Raw genomic sequence first — 25,867 nt, forward strand, 5'->3', positions numbered from 1 at the left:
AAAGTTCAAAGGGTCTCAACGCCCATTCGGCTCGCGATAAAAGCCGCGATGACAAATGGCTGCCCACACCGTATGATTTTTGGGCTTCCATTAAAACTGTGAGTTTGAAGAGGTTGGGACTTTTCGTTACATCAGTGTATGGTTGGTATAAAGCTTAAAAGGTATGTTAAATATTATTTTAAAGCTTATGTTTATTTTTCACCATTTATATATAACTGAACAACAGAAATTTAATAAACTTACTATCTTATTGTTTCGAATTCTTTCGACTTCAACCGGAAGTCTTGTTTACTTTTTACATTTAATTCTAATATGGTCTAATTATTCATTTAATATTTAATAAAATATAATATTTGAATTCTAGTCAATACATTTTTCAAAACTTAACAGAAATAGATTTTAATATTATTAAATAATCAATTCACAATTTTTTTTAATTTTTATATAATTATTTTAACATAAAAGACTGCAATGTTGATAATACGTATCGTATATATATACGTAAAGTATATAGCGTATTTAAGAATACTTTACAGTTTGGGTCTGGCTCTTTAAATATGTCTTTGTGAAGCTTCGGTCATATACTGGGATGGACACCAGACAATTCTGGCGTAGAGAAAGCCCACCCGGCCCTCCTTTTAAATACGTCTATGGTAAAAAACTAAAAATCTTAATCTGATTGTTAAGACCAAAGGAAATGAAAAGAAATTAATAAAAGACAATTGCAGGTGCTCAGCGAGATAGAAAATCATTTTGTTATTTCCACTATGTAGTTCTCTTTTATTATCTCTGTTGTTAGATATACAAATTTTTATTACTACAAAATATTAAGAAAATTATTTTCTTATTTCCAGCTTGCATTTCTCTATGCTATTTTCACTATAGTGTTGAAATATCGTTTTCCGATAAATGCAAGGAGCTAATACTTACTACATAGTTCTCAGCGGCATCTCTGCAAACATTTTAAGCCGATAGTGCTTTCTCAATATCATTTCGATCCTCCTTCACTTTAAACGGTAATGAAAATATGTATTTATGGAAAATAAAACCAGGTAGCATCAAACTAGTTACAGTTTTATACATACATACATATCTATCATGCCTGTCTCTCATTGGGGTAGACAGAAACAATAGAAAGCCAAATACTTCGATTCAAACAGAACTTTTTCGCTTTCTTCACATTCATCAATCTTTTCATACACGCTCGCCGGTTACAGGTAGTTTTAATTTGGCCCTTCTTTCGCACGTCACCTATTTGGTCGACATATATCCATCTAGAGCGGTCACTACCGATATCTCCATTAATTCGTGCTCGATAAATCTCTTTCGTAATTCTTCTTTCATCTATACTCTTTTTGTTTTTTGTTATACTATAAATTATAAATTAATAGGTCAATTCTGTCCCCTAAAAATAATGGTAATAAAATAAAGACTGAAATATGTAACTGTAATATGTGGTACCTCTCATGTAGTAATCTGTAATTTCACTGCCATTTTCAACCGACTTCAAAAAGAAGGAGGTTCTGAATTTGGTTGTAATTTTTTATATTTGTTACCTCACAATGTCATCAGTTATAAACCGATTTGAAAAATCCTTTTTTATCTTACATAATACATTATGGGACATACTTACAGATTGATCCCATAGCAATTTTATTAAAGTCAGTCCAGTTTTAAATCAATGTAACTGGTTTTGTCACAATTGATGTTGATTTTTTTGTGGAACAGAATCATAATTATGATTCTGTGAACAAGGGTATTACAGAGGTAAAACCCTTTCTTTACCTTTGCATTTTCAACAAAATCCATCCCTCTGGGAAAGTGATTGTTAGTATTAGCAGCCTCATCGTGCTCGTAATATATTCCATGTGGTGTCCTCCTGGAAATCATCGTAGTTAATGCTAGTAAATTCGCTACAACGTGCCGCCCGAGCTGATTTCATCCTCACCTAATATTTATTTACTACTATATTTATTTATTACCAATATTTGCATTGCACGTTATGATAAAATATCTTACAAATATTATAAAACACAACACAATATGCACCTTTTTAGATATAGTAACCTGGAAAAGGCTGACTTTATATTAATTTATCCTTTAAATATTCGTCAATAGAGTAGTAGGCTTTATTAATTAAATGTTGTTTTAACATGATAATGAATTTGTTATACTCTTTTCTGTTTTTATGTTCTTTAGCAATTTATTATATTTTTTTATTGACATGGAATACGGTCCAGAGCTATGTACCTATTTTTAATTTTGAAATGGCATGTACTAAATTATTTTTATATCGAGATTCATAACAATACGGTACACTACACTACCTAATGCACAGTAGAATTTTGGGTATCTTTCTACAAATTTACATATTTCAAATGTATACATGCAAGATACAGTGAGTACATTGAGATTTTTAAAACGTCATTAACTAGTAACCCGTCAGCGGATATTAATGGAGAAAGCAGGGTTATCGTTCCTCCCATTCCTATCAGTAAGGCTTTAATAAGTCGTTACGTAGATATCTAAGTATATGCAAAATTTGTTCAAAGAAAGCATCAAACGATGATGTTTATCGCATAAACTTTTTTTACATAAAGTTGTTGCTGTCCAAGTGCATGTCTCTTGGACAGCAACAATTTTATGTAAAAAATAAATAAAATTATAGTCAAGTTATTTGTTCGGTATATTTACTAATATCTTTATTTCATTTCTGATTGCATGTTATATCAACTGTTGGGATAAATAAGCTCACTTACAATTTTCGGGTAGCTTACTAGCTATGAGGAAAATGCCTCTATAGCCTTTTCCTTATAGAGTTTATCACAAACAATGGAGAGCGTGTCATTATTAGTCATGGGGGAACAGGTGTCCAATACGATTAAAGGGACAGCTCATAAAGATCCGGGATTTAACCGGGATGCTATTTACCTACACGGATATTGATTGTAATGTACTAATCTTATAATTAATTTAATCCTATCTCATGGAACGATCTAATAATAGGAAATACTTTAAATATAGTGAAAGATGGATACATAATATATTATATTAAAGTGCAAATTTAAATGGAAGGACTAATTATAAACTGATATGTCAAACTTCAAACTTTCATACGGACAAACTTAGTGCAGGACGATCCCCCACTAGATGTAATGATGTCGTCAAATGCATAGCAGGGAGTCAGTGAATCATTCCTTATGGTAATCAGTCAGACATTACTTCGGCAACCGATTGGGAGTATCATGAGTCAAACAGTATACTCTGTTATGTCCATGGTACTGCTCCTGTCTATAGGCGACGGTTACCACTTTCCATCAGGTGGGCCGTCAGCTTGTTTGCCATTCTAAGTTGCATAAAACAAATATAAAATATTGAAATGATGATAATGATGATATCAAACTTCATAACAATTAGTTGGAACGTTAAGACATCAAATAAAAAACAAAGTTACTTTTATTTTTTCTATATTAATAGGAATTTTTAAAAGCATTTTACGTGCTTGTAGTGTAGCGGGTTCTTTTTTTCTTTGACTGCCTCTTTCATCAGTATTTAAAATCTGTGTGAATTTGATTTTCAAACAATACAAATATACGACGTGCTTATTATGGTCTGGATATATTTTATTCGTAATATGCTTACAGCAAAATATCAGGTAAAAGTGTAAACTATCTAGTTGAGTTATAAATCTTTCTGGAAATAAGAAACTAAACTCAAAAACTCTGTTTTTAGTATATAACAAGTTTAGTTTCTAATTAGCGAATCCCAGATGATGCTGAGGACTTCGAAAACTCTGTCTAAAATTAATTTCCTTGTCACTGGTTAAGACCGATATCCGTTCGCCTTGAGCTGTTTGTTTAGACTTTGTTTTGGTACTAAGTTATCAAATAATTCCCGCCGGCTACTTTAACTGTTGTTATTTTGATGACATAGGATTTGAGTCCTTGTCAATTTTCTTCCTAAAAGATTTATACCATTTTAAATGTTATTAGAGTTTTATGTTTTTGTAAATTTATTTTAGCCTATTTTCATCCTAAAATTAAATCATATTTTAAACAGCTAAACCTTTTGTATTTATTCTATTTATAAGAATTATACGAGTATAATATTTTAACCGTTGAAGTACTTTTATCTTTTTTTGTTATAAAACGATTTAAAATCGCTATATATTTTCTTTATAAATGCAATAAAAATATATATTCGTATGTTATCATGTTTTTATAGTCTTAATAGCTCGACATATGACAAAGTACCGTACCAAATTTTGCTTTTGCTAAAATTTTAAGTATCAAATTTTAGCAGAAGTAAAATTTGGTACACATTAAAATTATCTTTTTTCAATATATCATCATCGTATCAGCTTTTAACTGTCCACTGCTGAACATAAGCCTCCAACAGGCCAAAACAACAAATGACTTTACCTAACCTAATAACGTAATTAAATTTTCGCTTAAATAGATTTCCATTCGTAGTTTCCTAATGAAATTTAAATTGAAAAATTATTCTTCCATTATTAGATATAATACCTACAAATATAATCATCAAGCCATGTCATTCACATATAAATAGTCACTTCCAATATAACAATGTTATCCCAATATATATTACATAAATCTGAAATCATGCGAACCCAATCGGTACATACTCGACAAAACTGAAATCTAATATATCCTCCAAGTAGAATACTATTTCCAACTTCCCGAAACTTGGCGTTATTCCATCAAATCGGGTTTAATTAATTACAAAGCAGTTCACTACTACCGTACATACTGCTAATGTCAAAAGTATCTCGATTTGATCCCGGCTCTTTATGACTTGGCCCTTACTCATATTGGACACCTGTTCCTTTCATTACCATTGTTATGGAGGAATTACATTATCCAAACTACCGTGCCGTAAATAACAGTGTTACTATCTTGAAATAAGTTATATATATATATATATATATATATATATATATATATATAATAATAACTTTATTGCATAACCATGATTTTAACAAACTCAGCACTGGAAATTACAGTAAAAGTAGATACGAATTCATTTGTACATTTGGATCAGTTTAAACATCTGTGTCTGAACTAGGTTATAAAACCTGTATCTCAGACAACAGCGCTCAACCCTCATTACATAGTATAATGTTAGTTCAGCTAAATTTTTAGTGCTACATATAGAATATTGATTTTATATAAAGTTAGTATATCTAATTATAACAATTGGCAATAATGAAAATTGTGAAATAATGTGCTCCCTGTGTGTAGAGTGTAATTTGAATGTATGTGTGTGGGAGAGTGTGTAAAATTATTTGTATGTTACTGTAATATTATTTAAATAATTTAAAGGTTTATCTTGAATTTAATTGTACAATATTATTTTAATTTATGTATCTATTAGTAGTATTTAGTAGTAGTTGTATTTTTATTATATTTCATTTTTTAATAGATTTTCCGTCTCATCGTAGTTCTTTTCTTTCAACCAGTCTACCACTCTGTCCTATATATATATATATATATAATCTGTCTATATATATATATATATAATTATATATATATATATATATATATATAAATTTTCAAATAAATAAATAAATAAATAAAAATATATATATATATATATATATATATATATATATATATATATATATATAATTATACTCAGCTCTTTTGGCTCGAGTTTTAGCAAATACTGTCAGTCTATTTAGAAAAAAATGCCGAAGTAATAGAATATTTAATAACTAAATGCATTACCTGTCATAATTTATGCTTAAATGACTGATGTTAAACTCCCTTGTGTAACTTGTGCCTCCTTTAATCGGCCCTATTAGAAGAGTGTGTAAAACTCTTTATATTTAACCTATAAAACATCCTATATACACAAGCACAAGGATATTACGACAATTCAACACTGGCAATTTTTCGTCCTGTAAAAACTGTACGACAATCCTGTGCGTTATGAAAACGAAAAAAAAATAAAATTCACTAAATGATAAAAAAAAAATACTCTACGTATAATATAACATTCCAAATTTTTTTAGACACTTTCTCAGTTGTCTATATTTAGTCCACTGAATATTTTAAAGAAAATTTACACACCGAACAGAATATAAATTGTCTTTATTCAAATTAACTTGATCACAAGAATTTTTAAATAGTCAATTAAGTTAGCTAATAGATAATAACTAGCTTCTAAGAATTCTAAAAATATATTGGTGATTTTAAGCCTCTGACTTTAATAACTAAAACGCAGTAATATCCTTGCCGACGCCGTTTAAAAATAGGCAAAATATATAACACGCTTATCGTTTATGTAGCTCACGCAGGATATATTAAGCTTTAGCAAAATGTTAAAAATTAAATATAAAGACAGGCACAGCTAATATATTGTCCAATATGTTGCCTGTACAAGCGGGAGACCTTCGGAAATGGGTATTAACCATAATTGTATTATATTACAGGCTTTTATCTGACACGACGATCCACCGTTTTGTAATCGCGTTATCATGATTATAAAACTGTATCATAATATATTAATAATGTTATAAAAATCCATAATAATTGTTCATGTTTGTATTAAGCATAGATAATATCAGTATCACGAACGGCACGATATTTAGTATATCCATTATTAAGCCAATATATAAATACAATATATAGATATTACTATATGTTAATCCTACATTATATAATATCGATTCACACATACACTATTAGCATTATAAAATTTTTCCCAATACAATACTAAATCACTACTGTACTAGCCTCTGAATGTGCTACGTGCAATCGCTGCATCGAGCTTCTTAAAAAGCAACAAAAGTTACAATCAATGTATTATAGAGGAAAAAAAGCATATAATTTCTAAAACAAAATCATTAGACATGTATTTAACCCTAAACTTAAAGTAATATGGTTACTATATACATTTCATGAAAAAGTAAATAAATCAACATCGTCATATTAGCCTTTAACTGTCCACTACTGAACTTAACCCTCCCCCTGGGGGGTTTTGCCAGTAGTTGCCATACTTGGCAGGCGGATAGACAACCGCAGTTAGACTTTGGAAATGTTTTAAGAAGGACGTTGCTGACCATCCCTCGCCCTCCTTAGTCGCCTCTTACGAAACCCACGGGAAAGGAAAGGGTGGCTTATTCTATGCCAGGACTACACGGGAAATAAATTATTATTATTATTTGATTATATTATATATAATAATTGAAAGAACGTTTAATTAGAAAAATATTAAATGCGTAATTTGTTAGCAAATTGCTAAGCAGTTTGAGTATGGAGTGTGAATAGAGCTTAATGCTTATCAAAGCTAAATTGTATAGAAACTATAACAGAGCAGACTGTGGCCAATAGAACGTTTATTTAATTTGACTCCATCGAGCACTAGATTCAGACCTGGCATGACTGGAATATATTTGTTGAGCTGGAGTTTATCTGGAATCTGGACAGAAGCATAATCGAATCAAATTAACTTAATTTTATTATTTTACTTTTTTCATAGTATTTGCCAGTTATTTGGTGATTGTTAACGAAAAACCAAAAACTATTGAAAAAGAGAGAATTTGTTTAGATAATTATTATATTTAACATAATACATGTAATAATATTACATTATTAATTTCGAATGCATTGCAGAGAGTCAATGGATGCAGGTAGCTCTGTGCCGTTCCTTATGACAGTTTTTTAGGGAGGCCTATGTTTAGCAGTGGACAAATAATGGCTGAGATGATGATCATTCATTTGTATGACAACTAAGCAACACTGATTATATAGAAGTCTTAAAAAAGAGTGTAATAAGTTTTCTTAAAGGTCAGCAATGCGCACGTGACATCCCTGGTGTTACAAGTGGCCTTAGACTATAGTAACCCCGTTTACCATCAGACAAGATAAAAAAATTCAGTATCTCAAACAATATGTATGTTATAAACAATTATTTATAATAAACAATTATGGTTATTTGTTGCATGTGGTGTTCGCCTGTAAAAAACTTTTACATTAAGCAAAATTATTTTTTGTGTTATTGATTAAGTAGCGTGTAAAATGTAGAAGTTGTAGGGGAACTTTATTAAATAAATATAATAAATAGTTATTTATTTCTCTTTATTGTACTAAAAACATAAATATACAATAGCAATTAGAAAAATCAACTAAAATAGACTAGTATAAAGTACAGATCAAAATAGATATATACATAAGTTGTTATTATATATTTTATGACCTATGTTGCCATAAAATAATAACAAAGTAATGCCAATGCCATAAAGTAATAATAACGTTATATTATTGTTTAAATGTATATTTTCACAATTTACATATGAGTAACATCCGTCAAATGTAAAATAGAAATGTAAATAAAAGATTTACCCGCAAATTGTAACGCTTTTAACAAACAAATATTCCAGAGCAGTGCAGCGATTGTAGTACGGTGACTAAAAGCTAAAAGCACTAAATTACTTAGTACCTATCTATTGAACCGCACGCGAGTGCATTTTCACAATTTTAAACTTAAACACAGACAACATTGCTATATGCAGATATAGTGTAGAGTAAGCTTTAACAATTTAAATTTCGTAATATTTAAAAACAGGTACAATTGCTCCAACCCCATCTTGACATACTCGCTTATATCCAAAAGATTAACCAAATTTTAATAAACTTACTATTTTATTGTTCACAAGAATTACTGATAACCGAAAGGTCTCTTCAGGCCAAGTATGGTCCCAATAATTAAATGAAGCTCAGAGAAGAACAGAAGTTTCAAAGAATACACTATGTGCTGTTAAGATTCTAATGCAATCCTGCCGAGCGCTTATCTACTGATGATAGTTCCAAAAACTTACCTCAAATTACGCTTCGCATGAATATCGATGACTTGCCAAACGCCGTTCAATTATTGAATAATTCATACAGACCGCTCGTTTGCATCCTGATGGCAGACGTCCGCCATAAGTTGGATACTGTGTCCGGTACGAGGCGGAAGGCACAAATCCCTGAAATTGTCAATCCAATTGGATTGTAGAGAAATTGGCTCAAAACAATATTGCCTGCGTATCCAATAATATAAATATATGTATAATATATCAAGATACTAGTTTTTACCCGCGGTATCGTCCGCGTAACCAAGAGAATACCGTTCCGTTCTTAATACTACAAGTTACCAAACTTCTTAGCGATTGGTTGAATCATTAAGACGGTAAGAAATAACAATTAAATAAACAAACTCACATTTATATTTATAATTTTAGTAGGAAAGTAATTCATGTCTTATGTCTTAGCCATGATAAATATAATTTATAAACAGCATGATCATCGCATTATCATTTTACATACTCGATATTATATTTATTAGAAATTTTTCTTGTTACAGGTACCTCCCGAAACATCATTTCATTGCTCAACTTCTGTACAAAGTATGTAATCGTTGAATAGACTGAATTATAGAATATTTTTAAATAAAAGGTTACCATACTCCACAGATTTATGGCAAATAAAATTTAGGTATGTAATATAAAAGTCATAATCCGTAGAATCTTTTCGTTTATCGTATTAAACACAGGTCATACTGACAGCTAAGCTAAGCAAAGATATGCAAATAATTCGGGCTCACGCCAATAATCGAAAGAAAAGAGATGTAGAAATAGAATACCAGTCGTGTCGCCCCTTCACGCAAAGATTGCCATAACTTAACGCTAGATTCTCGTTGTTAGAATAATATCTGATTGTACTGTCGAGTTCTCCGGTTGTCTCTGTAGTTCGTATTGTAAACTACTATATGTACACCGTATATGTAGTACACATACGAGTATATTAGTTATGCTAAACGTTACACACAACAGCTATGCTAAACGAAAGTTTTTTATATAACTATTATATATTCAATTTTTACTAGATATTACTTAGTTTATCTTTAGCGGCTTTAGCGGTTTTTACCTTTGTACATTTAACAGTTTTCTTTCAGCTCCTTAAAGGTTGACTGTAAGAAATCCCTTTATCGGATAAGTCCGCAATTGTATATTAAATCTTTTAATATATCCTATATAAATTATGTATAATAAAGATAATACAATACAACTATAATATACTTCTTGCATGATGTTAATACAAGTTGAATAGTCTTAATGTATTTAGCATTAATTTAAACCTACGTAGTTTCTGAATGCTAATGAATATGTTTTCTGTAATTCTGAATTTTTGTAATAATAATTAAATAAAAAGAAACAAAAAAAATTATGTACTTACTAGTTTTTATCCGTAGCTCCACTGATGACCCTTCTCCGTCCTATACCTGTATACAAAAATTCATAGTAAATGAATGAATTAGTATACTTTATTTGCATTATACAATATTGGGTATAAGCAAAACTAATAGATGTGACGATACAATTGTATAAGTTATAAGTGATTGATTAAGCCGTCAAGACCCCAAGAGATAAGAAACAAACAAACTCACTTTACATTTATAATATTAAGTAGGAGGGTAGTCCGAGCTGTCAAAGGGATTGGACATGTTTTGAACGTCTTAACAGTTTTTTTAAATAATAAATAAATATACCTAGAGTGCAGTAAATAGGATATATATTAATTTGTTACTCGATTATATTGCTTCAAATTAGTGTAAATAGCACGACTATATACGTAGTAGTTCAAGTGTAAAGTGAGTGGAATAAGTATACAAGTCATAGACCGCAACTACCTACCTACACAGTTAATCATTATACGTATTTTATGTTCACAATTTCAAAAGTTTATTAATTGTTGAAAGTGTAAACAACCTATCGCGACAGTTTGTCATCACACAACGCGAAATATTGTGCAGCTTTCTATTTTGTGAACGTACTTCTATCAATATCGGAGTTTGTTCGGCCTCTGCTGATTGCTTCACCGCATTTTCTAGCATTATAGCTTCGGCACCAATTTACTGTCGGGATGTCTTCTGGAGTGATGCGATGTGCTGGATGTTTTAAGAAAATCGAGAATAATCTGTTTTTGAGCTGCAGCATCTGTAAACAAGCTTACGATCTCCATTGTGCTGATGTGGCCGAGAAATCATTCTGCAATGCCATGTCACACGAGCATCGTGCCGCATGGAAGTGCCCCTTATGTGTCAGTAAACAGCCTAAAACTGACAACACTGATACGCCAGTTCGTACTGTAACTCAAGGGGTTATGACTCGTAGAGGAGCTGCCGCAGTCAGTCCAGTGGATCAGCTCAACATGTCTATCGTGTCGGATGCCCCTATGCGCGGGGATTTAGATGATATAACGGACACACAGATGCTGGCGCTCGAGATACGTCGTTTCAGAGAAGAGTTGTCTGCATCACGAATCCAAATGCAATTACTCAATGAGAATATGGCTAGGTTGTCGACAGGGCTGGATAATTGCAATGCCCGCGTTGATCGACTGTCTATTCGTGTTGACAATTTAGAACGTCAGATCTGCGAGGGTAGCTCGAGTGCTACATCATGTGAGGATACGCTGATGAAGGCTATTGAGCAGCTTAAAGCAGAACTAAATGATCGGGACCAGGAACTCCTTCTCAATGACATTGAAATATCTGGTGTCCCGGAGCAGAAAGGTGAAAATGTGACACATGTTACACTAACGCTGGCAACTAAATTAGGAATTAAACTGTCTGAGGAGGATGTGGTTAGTGCGTCACGAGTGGGGTCGGTGCTGAGGACCTCGGATGGACCCACACACCAACTACGGCCCCGGCTTATCGTGGTTCGGTTGGCCAGGCGTACTCTGCGTGATCAGTTCCTTCACGAAGCCCGTATACGCCGCGGTGCCACCACCGGGGACGCTGGCCTTCCTGGCCCATCTTGTAGATTCTATGTAAATGAGAGACTTACTAGAATTAACCGTTATGTGTTTCATCAGGCCCGTGATGTCGCTAAGCGGTGTGGTTGGAGGTTTGTTTGGACTAGAAACGGTAAAATTTTTGTGCGTCATAATAATGAAAATGGTACTGTTCGTCACCGTATCGGCTCAGTACCTGATCTTGTGAGGGTTTTTGGACAGGACAATGTTAGTTCAATTAAAATCTAGTAATAATACAATTATTGGTCATTTTAGCATTGAATTATTGTATAGCTACTTGTTCTGTGCGGTGGCGGAGGGGGTTAATATTAATATTTTCAGGCCATTTATTTGTATTATTGACTGCCACATATTTATAAATTTACAAATTTTGATATTAAGTTTTTATGATTTTTATTACACAGTCATAACAGGCCCTAATAAACAAATTATATGTACTTATTATAATTATGAATTCAATCGCTTTAATCTACTTAGTACTATTATTGTAGTAGCTAATATTTTACCTCATTATATACGCCGACTGTATAAATGCACCGTGAAATGCTACATGCTCGTAATCATTATCTTACTAATATTTTATTCGCCAATTTCTTACAAAGTTATAATAACATGTTTTAAAATAATATATCAATGCTTCTGTTATACTTGTGAATTGTTTAATTTACTACCTCTTAGAGCTGTTACAATAGACGAAATAAATATCTGCATATATGTGATGCAGCTATTTAAATACACTATATGTCGGCACATTATATTCTTTTTGATAATTATATTTACGACTATTTACTTTAATCTCATAAAAAGGAAATTTAAGAGAGGATATGGATATTTTTTTATTTTTTATTTACCGATTGAGCTGTTATTATTTATTATTATTTGTTATCAGAATGTGTGTTATGCCAATTATGTCACAAACATGTATATATATCAAAAACCATCATGTTATTTGTTAATCTATTATTTGTTATATATTTGTGACAATACTATATATGTAATCCTGACAAAAATCTTACTTTTATCGTTTTTTACTTCTTACAAATATACCGCAATAATGTATGCTGTAACAGCAATGCAAAATTATAGGGAAGGAAACCATCACAGTACAATGTTGCTCCTGATGTATCGTGCGCTCTCGTTTGTATTACCTGATATTATATTCCACACTAACTTTTTTACCATGCTTAAATGTAACAGCAAGCACACATGTATTACTGTCACTCGTCGAATGGCATCCCTAACAGTCACTTACCTACTATGTGAGTATTTATTTATTTACATATATTTACAGAAATACCCACATATCAGCAAATTAATCATTATATTATTTATACTCAAATACCCTTATTGTATTTATGTATTTATCTTTTTGTACCGTACTCGGCCTAATCCCTAAAAATAAATACCTCAAATTAGGTCTTTACAATGCCGGCTCGTTAAATACAGGTCATGATAATTTCCAAGTGGCTATGACACAGTATAATGCTGACATAGTCGCAATAAATGAAACTTGGCTGCGACCGGGCCAGGAGGGATGCGCACCCGCTGTACCTAATTACCGACTGCTTAGTACTCCTCGCCCTACGAGAATGCGTGGCGGCCGAGGAGGAGGTGTAGCATTTTACGTCAAGCGTGAACTCCGTGTACGTATTCTTAAGCATTCGGAAGCAGATATTGAACAAATGTGGCTATCTATGTGCGTTAATGGATATAAAATTCTTATAGGAACCGCTTACAGACCACAATGGGTCAATTTAGATATCTTTTTGGATTCCTTGACGGAGTCAATTTCGTGTTTCTCCAACCATGATTATGTCGTATTGCTAGGTGACTTTAATGTTAATATGTTGGACACATTGTACTGTAATACTTCAAAAATAATTCAGTTTCTGCATTACACTGATCTTAAGCAAGTAGTTAATGAACCTACCCATTTTTCAACAGAAACAGAAACTCTAATAGATTTAGTATGTACAAATGCCGTAGTCCGTGAAGTCTCTGTTAATACCATACAAGACTCACTTGGACATGCTATGATTAACGTGGTACTCTCCTTGAAAAAAACAAAATCCTCACCCAGAGTTATTACTTATAGACCCATAAAGAATATTGATTTTGACAATTTTAATCGCGATTTAAATTCTATTGATTGGGAAGGTATTGGCGAGCTTCCGTCTGTCGATGCTATGGTTGATAGATTTAATACAACGATTAAATCATTGTATGATAAATATGCTCCAGTTAAAACACGAGTCATTAAGGATAATAAGTCTTTGCCATGGGTTACTGACAACTGTAGGCGGATGATGGATTTACGTAATGCTGCATACGATAAATATAGACGGTCAGGTTCAGAGGTCCATAAAAGTTATTACCTAGTTTTGAAGAAGTTAGTAAAGAGTAGTATAGCTAATGAAAAGAAAGCATATTTTAATTATCATCTAAATTCTCAAATTGACAATAGTAAGAGTTTCTGGAAAGCTCTTAAAAATAAAATATTAGTTGATCCCGGCAAGAGTGATTCTCTCCCTTCGTCTTTTGATAATCCTGATGCAATTAACTCTCATTTTCTTAATATTCCTAATAGACGCACTGTCCCTAATTCTGTTATAGACTTTTTTAAAAATCATCAGTTCTCAAATAATAATAAATCTTTTAGGTTGCAACCTGTACACGAAAGCGAAGTTGCTACTTATATAACATCTTTAAAGTCAAATTCGCTTGGGTCAGACGCCATTAATAGAGATATGATACTGCTTACTCTTCCTCGAACACTAAAAATTATTACAGCCATTATTAATAAGTCCATCCTCAATAATGCCGTCCCCCAACAATGGAAAGAAGCGTTGGTTACCCCATTGCCCAAAGTTACTGAACCAACTGAATTCAAAGATCTCAGGCCTATAAGTATCTTGCCTTTTTTATCGAAAATCTTGGAGAAGGTCGTACATAAACAGTTAGTGAAATATGTGGAATCGAACAACATTCTACCAGAATTTCAGTCAGGGTTTCGTAAGGGGCGGGGTACAGTAACTGCACTACTAGATGTTACTGACAATATATTATCTGCAGAGGATAATGGGTGTGGTACTATCTTGGCGCTATTGGATTTCTCGCGCGCATTTGATAGTATTAATTTATCGCTTTTACTCTCTAAGTTGTCTTATTACGGTGTAGATCCTCTTTCGATTGGATGGTTCGAAAGCTATTTAAAAGGTAGACGTCAATCAGTTAAACTTGTTAAAGCCAATGGACATTACTTAATTTCTGAATCTAAATTGGTTGATTGTGGTGTCCCTCAGGGCTCTATCCTGGGGCCGTTACTGTTTTCATTATATTGTACTGATCTTGTTAATGTGATAAAGTACTGTAGATATCACTGTTATGCTGATGACGTTCAGTTATATATATCTGAATCACCTGAAAATATTCCGTATGCCGTGTCAATGATAAATGAAGATATGGATAAAATCGCAGAGTGGTCAAGCAAAAACTCCTTAGTACTTAATCCAGATAAATCAAAATGGATGATTTTAGGAACCAAGAAACAAGTGGTTAATATCTTAAACAATAATCCATCTTTATGTATCTTGGGCAGTAATATAGAACGCGTGAAGGAAGCTAAAAATTTAGGTGTTATATTTGATGAACAATTAAGGTTCGAAAGCCATATTTCGAATGTGGTTAAGAATTGTTTCTATCGTCTAAAAATTTTATACAGAATTCGCCATTTGTTATCGGTTAAAGTTCGCATCACTTTATGCGAGTCCTTAGTTTTATCTAGATTCAATTATGGTGACCTAGTGTACGGCCCTCGTTTACTTCGTAAAACGCAGCGTTTGATACAAAAAGTTCAAAACGCCTGTTGTAGGTTTTCTTTCAACATTTCTCCTCGTAGTCACATTTCACCCTACTTGAATATGGCGTCTATGCTCAATATGGAATCCCGGCGACAATTACATTTAGCTACTTTGTTATTTGGTGTAATGAAATTTAAAAATCCGGAATATCTTCACTGTAAGTTGAAGTTCTCCACTTTTTATGATAGGTATCATTCTAGATCAGTGCGACCACCACTGTCACTTCAATGTCATAAAACTGTGGCATTTACCGGCAGCTTTCGCTATCAGGCCACGAAATGTTGGAATAATATCCCACCGCCCCTCAGAATAATGACATCTTTACATACGTTTAGGAAAAATATTAAAGAAATGCTATTAGAAAAACAAAAATCGGTGGCGGAAGCTGTCTCCCTTTGTACAGTACATTTTTATTCTTCTCCGTCGTAGTACTTAATACACCAATATATGCATACTCATATACACATATGTATTATTTATTTGCGTTTATCTTTTTAGTATATTATAAGGATTTAATTATTATTATGATTATATGTAAGTCTATTTTATTTATATTGTTTATACTGTGTTTAAAGTGATTCTTACCCATTTTTTCTCTCATATTTTAGTCTTATTACTTTTCTGTCACACCTTTAACAGACACAATTTAATTCTCTCCATCCTTGGGTTGTCTGGGAGGGATCGCTGTCTGGCGATGGGCATGCCTGCTGTTGCCTCTTTAATATGCTTTTATGTAACTAGTTGTATTTGTATAATTTGGGTATTCATTTTGTTTTGAGTGCTTGAAACTGATAGAAATTAACTTCTGACTACCCTTCTTCTAAATAGCGAGTATAACGAACGCACACTATGTATTTGATCTATATTTCTTTCTTTTTTATTATTTTTTTTTAGTGGTATTTCGCGGCTCACTTTTGGCCACAACAGAATATCAGTGTTTTGCTCTTTTTAGGGCAAAGCAAAAAGCTGAGTTGTGGCCATTTTGCATTACTGTGGCACACGCATGAAGAAAAAAAAAAATTATTATGCATTCTGATTTTGTTTTTGGTTTTTTTTTTTTTTAATCTTTTGTACATGTATCTTTTTTATCTTTTTTCACATTGCTTTTGTGTCTTTTGTTTGTGTGCTGTAAGTTATGCAAATAAATTATCTATCTATCTATCTATCTATCTATTAATAAAAATGGTTTATGACGCTCAGATATCAGTGAATGGTAAAACGATGTGGATGTAGTCAAATTAATTGCCATATACTGACAAATTATAACTAGAAATCTACCACAACAGTCTCCAAGACAATTCGTATGGAGGTTGACCTAACAGGAGACTCGCACTTCCTTCCTCTTGTCTTGTTAGTATTTGGTACACTTAGCTTAGCTCTCAGTGCGATTTGCACTTTAACTGTTTACACGAGAAGAATAAAAAAGACCTCTAAGTACCGACAACAACAAGTACTTTACGACCGAGATGTTTGACTTGAAACTGATTTATTTCCCAAACCGCAAACATCTTGTTCTTGTGATTGAGTTTTATACTCAGAATCACGATAAAAGTACCAAATAAAAAAATCACTTATCAACCTGTAGACGTCATACAAAGTCGATTGGATAGGTACTTCTGTCTTACTCGTGTTTCTGCCGCCATACTGCTGTGTTTCCGTAATTGTGATTTATTTATGAAATAAAGAGATATTTATCTTCTAATTTCCTATCCTTCAATACATACTGATAGTCCTTAAGAATGTCAACGTACTCAGAGCACCACGGGATGTCTATCTATTTACGATAACCTCTTTTTATAGAGTTGCATATGAAATGTTATTGTGAAATGCATTCTCGTTTGCACCCTGTGTTATAATACTATTTTTTTTTTATATTTTCCCCACTTCTGAGAACTAAGAAATTGCAATGATTCTTACTGCAATTCCTTATTTTAACCTTTAGAATACGTAGCAATGCTACGTGGAGTGCTTCACGAGAAAAACATGTCCGGTTAGTAAAGACCTAGGTAAAGCATACAAAATTACTATCAAATGATTAACAATCTTCTACTATATCTTTTTCAAAACACGTTCTTTCACGCATAATCACACTTATTTATAGCAGCGGTATTTCCGAATTGTTACGTTATCATAACCTTCAAGAAAAGAAAATATTCCTTTTGAAAGGCCGACAGCACAGCTGTAATTTTTCTAGTGTTGCAGGTGCTCATGGACGGTAGTCACTTACCATTAAGTAAAATGCATGCTCGTTTGCACCCTGTGTTATAAAAATAAATAAAAAAAATGCAGATACTGATATCATAAATGTGGAAGTTTATAAATATGTTGTGATATTCATTACTTGATCTTGTTTAAACGATATTTAGTACACAGATGGATATCTGAAATTAACACATTAATCCAATATTTTCATATTAACTTAGGCAGACAAAGCCACAAGTTACCTGGTTACTATATATGGGCAAATTCTTGCCTTTTACCTTAACTAGGGAATTCCTGTGCCCCAAATTTCTGTCTATGTAACAATTTTACAACATTATTAGTTCACACGAATAAAATACCATCGCGTTTTGTTGTAGCAAATAAATTACAACTAGCGTCATATTTTTAGACATTCGCTGAAAATGTTTGCAGTGAATAATGGCATAGTAACATGACACTATTAGGTGAATTCACGCCCATTCGGTTATCTTTCAACGTACGATGCGATCACGATTCCACCCACTTTTATTCGTCGCTTTATATTCATCATGATTCACTTTAATCATGACAACTCTGTCATTACGCTACTGGGCATGAGTCTCTTCTTAAAATAGGAGGGTAATAGTTTAACTATAATATAATAAGATTAAATATAATAATTATTTAACTATTATATTTAACTATATTATTAAATTATTTCTAAATAAATAAATAGTTTTGCTTCTATTGTACTGCTTGCTTTGGTCTCCTAATCAATACATCCTGAGGATAGAAACATTACATTTTTGTTTGTTTGTTTTGTCTGTTACTGACTACTATTATCTCTTTATTCTTTAACCTAACATAAAGTTATTAACTATTACCACTAATTATTTCTATCCTATTCTAAACATTTCGATTTAAACACTAAGCTCCATTTTGAAAAAAATTCTATGCGATTAACCTGATAGAATAATATCCTTCCAGAGGGGGGGAAAGAGATTGTTTGTAACCAGGTCGACCTCCACGCGGTTCTCCCTGGAAACCATTATGATTAATTCCTGATGAATTCATCATGATGGACTAACTGGTCTGGTTTCATTCTCATCTATCACCCTTCACTGGTGCTCCGCCAGCGTATCCCGTTAGCGCAGGTTACCATACCATTTTCACCCATCAAAAAAAAATATTGTTTCAGATAAAAAAAAAAGAATTTTCCAGATCATTTATAAAAGACGGAGTTAAAAGGTAACAAATTAAAAAAAATACAACCGAATTAGGAACCTCCTTCTTTTTTTTTATTTTTTAAGAATAGAATAGAATAGAATATCTTTATTTCCTTTAACAAAATTAGCCTATTTTTTTTTAACACTTAGGTGTCTATATTTTTATTTTAGTTTTGTAACTAAACGCAAAAGAATTATCTTTGGCTATTTTCGAAAATTGTAATGCTTATTTCAAGCATGTTCAAAGTGGCTTCATCAAATTTCATGCAAATTCAATTATTCTTAAAATATCTTGTCAAAATAACCTATTAACTAAATAAAGATTTATAGAGAAATGTCTGTTAGGCCTGAAACCGTCGTATGGCTTCATAATAACACATCTCAAGGCTGCTAAGCCTCACCCAGAGTAGGTAATAAAGGCGCTCCAGTGACATGAACGAAGCCAATTAGTCATCATTAAAAAAGGTTTTTGTCAGTAAATGAGCCAACATTTACTTTGGGAGTGCAGACAATTCATTCTATTGAGTTAGATAATTCATATCTTTTTCATAGTAGGTACGTGATTTACCAAATCGATACATACTTATCGCGTAATAACAGATACTTAAAGAAATTCCAAAAATAATTAAATTACATGATTGAAATTATTGATTAGTACAAAGTATTAGAACAGAATAGACTAAAAATAATCTTTATTCAAATAGACTTTTACAAACTCTTTCAAATGGTAATTTCTTTATGATCATACTATCAGGTTCGGGATATTGTTATCTGCTGAAAAGAACCCACAAGAAAGAAAAAAACTTACTCTTTTCAAATTATTATGAAAATAGTAACTTTTTTACAAAATAATTTTACATTTACATGGATACTGTGACTATAATTAGCATTCAGTTTTATTTATATGCAAATATCGTCCACTGCTGAACTTAGGTCTACCCTCATATTTCGCCATAAAGTACCATACTCGTACCGCTTTAACTCCCTGCAATAATTTTAGCCATCACTCCATGATATGGAAGGACTTCCGTCACTTCATTTACTTTCACGAAACCACCACTAAATTAATTAATACCACTATTTTTTCTTCATTCACCAGTCAATTGCATACTACTGCTGCCTGCTCTTGGCGTTCCTTTAGAAAAACTTTACTTCAAGAAAAGACAAAAATGTTAATAAGTAGAACTAATGGCCGCATTGCTAGCAGTATACTCTATCAGATCGACCTTTATTTAACCTTTACCCCTAGAAACGATCGTAGTTAACCCCTAATGAATTCACCTCGACAGGCCAACTGACTTGACTTTATTATCATAGTTAAATCGTTAACTGAGTCCCACAAATGCACATATTAGCCTATTCGGGTGTATTCAATCATCATTAAATAAAAAAAAACTTACTCGCCGCGAACTTCAAATTAATTCACAATTAAAATCCACGCAGACGAAATCACGGGCGTTCACTAACATATTATATTCCAATCGTTACAGGCACTGTTCAGCGACCCTAATAATTCACGTCACTTTCCTAATCACTTAATTTTCTCTCTAAACCGTCGGCAAGCGTCGAAATATGAAGGTGCCGAAAGGGACGGAAATTGGTACATAATTACCAATCAGATGAAGTAATTTATGCGCACACCTATCGCTTACCGCCGTACTTCATTTCTCCTACAAATACGAGTAACTAGCCGATTCAACCCGACTTCGCACGACTAAATAATATCCACGTCCCGCGTTTATAATTTTAAATCTCGGAAATTATACAACTAAATACAAACCAAAGAGAATATTGTTATCATCATCATTTCAGCCATTACCCGTCCACTGCTGGCTGCTGCCTCCCCTATAGTCTGCCATAAAGAACGGTCCTGAGCCACCTGCATCCACTAAATTCCTGCAATGCATTTCCAGTCGTCACTCCATCTAGTGGGGAATCGACCAACACTGCCTTTATCAGTACGCAGTCGCTACTCCAGAACCTTTCTTCCCCATCGGTTGTCGGTTTTTTGAGCTATGTAACCAATATTGTTATATTTAAATGTTTGTTACTCATTTGCACTTAAATGGCTAAATGAATTTGAATGAAATTTAATGTATAATGATAAATATCATATTAATATCTTGAATTGACACAGGATACCTTTAAAAATAATTCTCGCAGGTAAAATAGCCACATAAATGTACTATTTAGGGAATTATAATTGTCACAGACTTTGTTATGGAACTATTTAAAGCCAACGTTTTTGCCACACTCATTGTTTTTATACTTACTTACACATGCGAAAAATCTCAAGCTAAAATTTTTGTTTTATATTTCCGTAACAAAAACAGTAGTATTTCGACTAATAAAAAAGACACATAACATAAATTTGTGTAAATAAACCTTCCACAGTTGTTTTTATTTGCTTACAAATTGTTACACCAAATACAAAAATAAATATTACAATAATTAATTTACAGTATTTTAATCTACCTCTTTTTAGAAACTATATCAAAATCTTCAAAGAAGTTTTTGAGATCAATATACCTATACATAGATAATAACCAAAAAACCTTTGCGGTGATTTTATCCTTTACATTTGGATAATTTTATATACATAGATTACCATTAGTTCTTAATTGCTAAAGATTCTACCACGTAACCTAAATGTAATGACAGACTTTGTAGTCGAAACTGCTGAACGTGACATTATGAGCTTAGTCTTACCTCGAATCCCCTTCTTTTATTTGGCTATTTAAAGGTACGGATTAATTTTACTGTAAGTTTAATCGTGTACTTATTTCATTCAAAATTGATTATTATTATTTAGGCTTTGGACAGTATATTATTGGACTTGTATCTGTATAATAAAATCAATCAGAGTAAATAAATATGTCTTCTTTTAGGACAATACGAGAATTGTCTGATCTCTATAAGTAAGTAATTGTGCTACCATAGAATTTTTATTTTTTATTTTGTAATACTTCAAATACATGGGTGTGTGTGTGTTCGTACTATTCAGAATACATTTCATATCTTAGAAATAAACAGACAGCAAACTGAACCATATCTTTAATAAAGTAGTATATAATGCCAAGCTAAGACTAGTTTCCAGATATACATAAGAACTTACAGAGATATTAACGATTTTTTTAGAACACTTAGAATAGTAAATAAGCTAACGACTCACAAGACTTAACGACAAACTTGAAAATGCCGACTATAAGCATGACCAGTATTGTCAACGTCAGAGGATATACTGTGACGCCCATAGCAAGTACCTTCAAACTTTTTAATTTGTACTGCCTAGGATATGACATATTTTGTAAACTACGTTTTTTACTTTTTCTGTGATATAGTCATAAACATAGTAAGTAACGATCTGTGTAGTGCCGTCCAACAGCGGGCACCCAAGCGACTCTAATTGCTCTCGGTTGGGCGCACTCCAACTCCATCGGGGATGGTGGCTAGCACGTGGGCAATCGGTAATGAATTTAATTTTGTATCTTAGAATCGTGAGATACTGACAGATCAAGAGGCGAGAGAGAGAAAGATGAAAATTATTTAAAAATAGAACAGATTTAAAAAATTTAAATTCCAACTTGTAACATAACTGTTTAGTCATAGTCATGTCTATAAATGACTTTCCATCAAATAATGTATCAACCCGTTTTCTATTCATAAAAGAAATTAGTCAAACTGTTATAAAAATATATACGAGTACGTGTACCTTAAGAAAAGCTCATCCATTTCGAGCAACTTCGCTTCATTCGAATCGTTTTTAAATGCAATTCCAAATAAACTTATTTGCAAACAATTTGAACACTTATGATTTTTTTTTCTGTTTTGCAAATTCATAATAGCAGTAAAATATTTTTGTTTGATCGTTTTTAATACTCGACGCTCATCTTGATAAATATTATTATAATTTCAAATATAATCTTGTTTTAACAACAGCTTTAATAGCAATAAAATCAGAGAATTGTAATGTTTGGCCATATAAATATGTTGGATTTAATTCTGTTGTTTAAGCATATCTTCCATTTTATGGGTTCACATAAAATGCCGCCCCTTTATGATCTGCCTGTCTACGCTCCGCTAGCGATAACGATATGGTAAATTTTAAAATAATTTCATAACGTTCAGTACGCATTTATTATCACTCTAAACGTCTTCTAAAAGTGGAGGAAAAGTTCTTAATTCGTCGGTTATTTTTATGTGTATGTTACGCGATATCTTTATTAATTCTGGACCGATTTTGTTTCATAGATTAAGAATAATACTTGTAGGTAATTGCAACTAATGACATATTAATATAACAAACATAATAATTATTTTTGTAGGTATTCAACCTTCGGGTCGTGTAACAAACGCGTTGTATATTTTTTTGTTTGTTATTATAATTTGTCATTTGTTATTCACATTGTTCTTCAAATTTATTGTGAAATCATTATTTCTGTAAATAAATACGAAGTACTGTATACGGAAAGGTCTTCAATATCAGGAAACAACGTAAGAAAAAATATTAATTCTTTTCGCATATTTATTTCTTATTTTATTTCTTTTCTTGTACAGAAATAAATCCACAAGTCAAACATCCAACCAGTTGGCTAAATGAATTGTTTTCGTACCTCGAACATATTTTTCAATACAAAATTATTCAAACTTCCGCCCATTGTTAACAAAACAAGCACCCGAATAAGATTTACTAGGTACGGTTCACGGAGGCATTTCCGCGTTTGCTCGGATTTCCTTTAAATAATTGAAACGAATTCATTTCTGGTCTATATTGGCGATACCTACTCCCTTACAGGGAACCTTTCATCTTTTGCTGCTTGCGGCGACAAAAGATGAGACGTTAATTTGCACTCACAAATAATTACTGTCGTTGAGCTATATTTTTTTATAAATTTATAAGTTAAAGTGAAACTTTGTACAAAAGTTGTTTGCTTGGCGCCCCTGTCCCATTCGTGTTTCTACTGTGAAGCAGTTGTGTTTACATGACTGTGTTTCAGTTTGAAGGGTGGAATATGGCAGTGAATCTACAGGGTACAGAGGAATAATACCTCAGTCCTTAGGAATGGCAAGGCATGGAGGTGTCATAGGCGAAACAGTATACTCTGTTATGTCTATAGTGCTGCTCTTGTCTATAGCCGACGGTTACCACTTTCCATCAGGGGGACCGTCAGCTTGTTTGTTGCATAAAAAAATACAAAAGTTAATATAATTATAACACAGCCTACAATATTGACCTGATTCAAAATTGCCAAAACGAGTTTTAGTAAAATACTGACCTTAAAAATTCACATTTCACAACCTGGTTAAGAAGCACCCTTTCCTTAACATAATGCTCTATTAGAACGAGAGTGCTTTTTTTTTGGTTGATTATAGAACTTCCTATTTTTAGGTGGATATTTCATTAAAACTCATTTTAGCAATTTTTTATACCGCTAAGGTGGCAAACAAGTTTTAAGTTTGGACAATTTTTTATTAAATAACAGCTGGACCAGAGTTGCTCCTCACGAAAATAATATAAGATTTTCTTTCTATTATTTATTCCCATTGCTTCCATATTTTATGCCCAGTTTCTTTGTCGTTTTTTACGATAAACTGGGCATAAAAAACATTACCATACAAAATTAGTCTTCATAGCTATCGATATTGTGGCTAAAATCCTAGTAAACAATTATAGAGGTTTTTAAAAACAAATTATTGTCCACTAACACAAAAATAACACCACCAAATCGTTGCAATAATTTTTGTATGGTTTTACTAACTCTATTTTAAATCAAATTTAGATATGAAATGTTCTTTGTTCATTTACTCCAATAAAGATAAAAACAAATTATACATGTTGAATTTAAAAATTATAGATTAAAAAGAGTAAAGCTTCATTTAAAAATTTTATTTTACTTCATACTGAATTTGTAGATACTGATTCAATAGTATTTGGCTCGAATTGTACAGAACTCGAGCCGTAACAGAAGTACGTACCGAGACCAATCAGTAAATTATATTATCTGTGGAAGAAAATCAAATTCTTCATAGACTAACTTGATTTGAAAAATTCTAATATATACGAAAGTATTTCCTACCAATAATAAATGTGAAAATGTATAAAAATGTTTGGATGATTTATGAATCATAATTAAATTAAATCCTACTCTCACAAAAACTGAATGTAACAAATTCTGTGCAGACGAAGCCGCGGGCAACGTAATATAACACGAATAGTATCTATAGATTTTAAAATTAAAACATACATCAATCGAAACAAAAGCCATTGTTTTGACTGCGTATTTACATTTGAATGGGTACCCTTTAAAACACAAATCCCGATAACCATTACGTTAGATAACCGTGTGACGCGGAAGCCCCGTAAATTGCTTCATTACTCAGAAATCACAAACCGGCCTGATTGGCTTTAGAGACAAATCGGGTAGCCACATGTTAGCCAACCCATGCATATACATAATAGGTATATAAGGACTCAGCTATGTTTGAGCATTCATACGTTGAGGTAAGACTTAACTACGACAATATCTATACTCAAACTCTACATTAAATTTAATAAAAAATAAATAAATATAATCTTGTATAAATGTGAATAAATATTTATTGAATGAACACTAGACTTAAAATGTTTATTGCCATAAAAGATTCATAATGAAATAAGTTGTTTAGCTCAGAAACATTTATAGATCCGATGATAATCTCATCAAGTCGTCATGCTATGTACAAAGATACCTAAATAAATACCTAAATAAGGAAAAGGTTCTTTGCTTTGAAATTT

The 25,867-nt window shown here is 32.2% G+C and overlaps 2 protein-coding genes across 6 annotated transcripts in view; both read left to right on the forward strand.

Moving 5' to 3' along the window:
* Positions 1-25,867, forward strand: part of LOC113509169 (CD151 antigen) — a 240,211-nt gene that overhangs the window by 143,517 nt on the left and 70,827 nt on the right. The window contains exon 1 of one of the 5 annotated variants that reach the window (XM_052902806.1): positions 9,392-9,412. The exons of the other annotated variants lie outside the window; for them this stretch is intronic. The gene's annotated coding sequence lies outside the window, so the exon portion shown is untranslated. Of the gene's footprint in view, positions 1-9,391; positions 9,413-25,867 lie in introns of those variants that run through there. 5 annotated transcript variants of the gene reach the window in all.
* Positions 10,437-12,053, forward strand: LOC128202447 (uncharacterized). Its single transcript, XM_052902814.1, has one exon. The coding sequence runs from the start codon at positions 10,929-10,931 to the stop codon at positions 12,051-12,053; it is 1,125 nt and encodes a 374-aa protein (XP_052758774.1). The 5' UTR covers positions 10,437-10,928.

This window comes from Galleria mellonella, unplaced genomic scaffold, assembly GCF_026898425.1.
Source record: "Galleria mellonella isolate WM207_F2 unplaced genomic scaffold, CSIRO_AGI_GalMel_v1 utg96, whole genome shotgun sequence".
In the NCBI taxonomy this organism is placed as follows: Eukaryota; Metazoa; Arthropoda; class Insecta; order Lepidoptera; family Pyralidae; genus Galleria; species Galleria mellonella.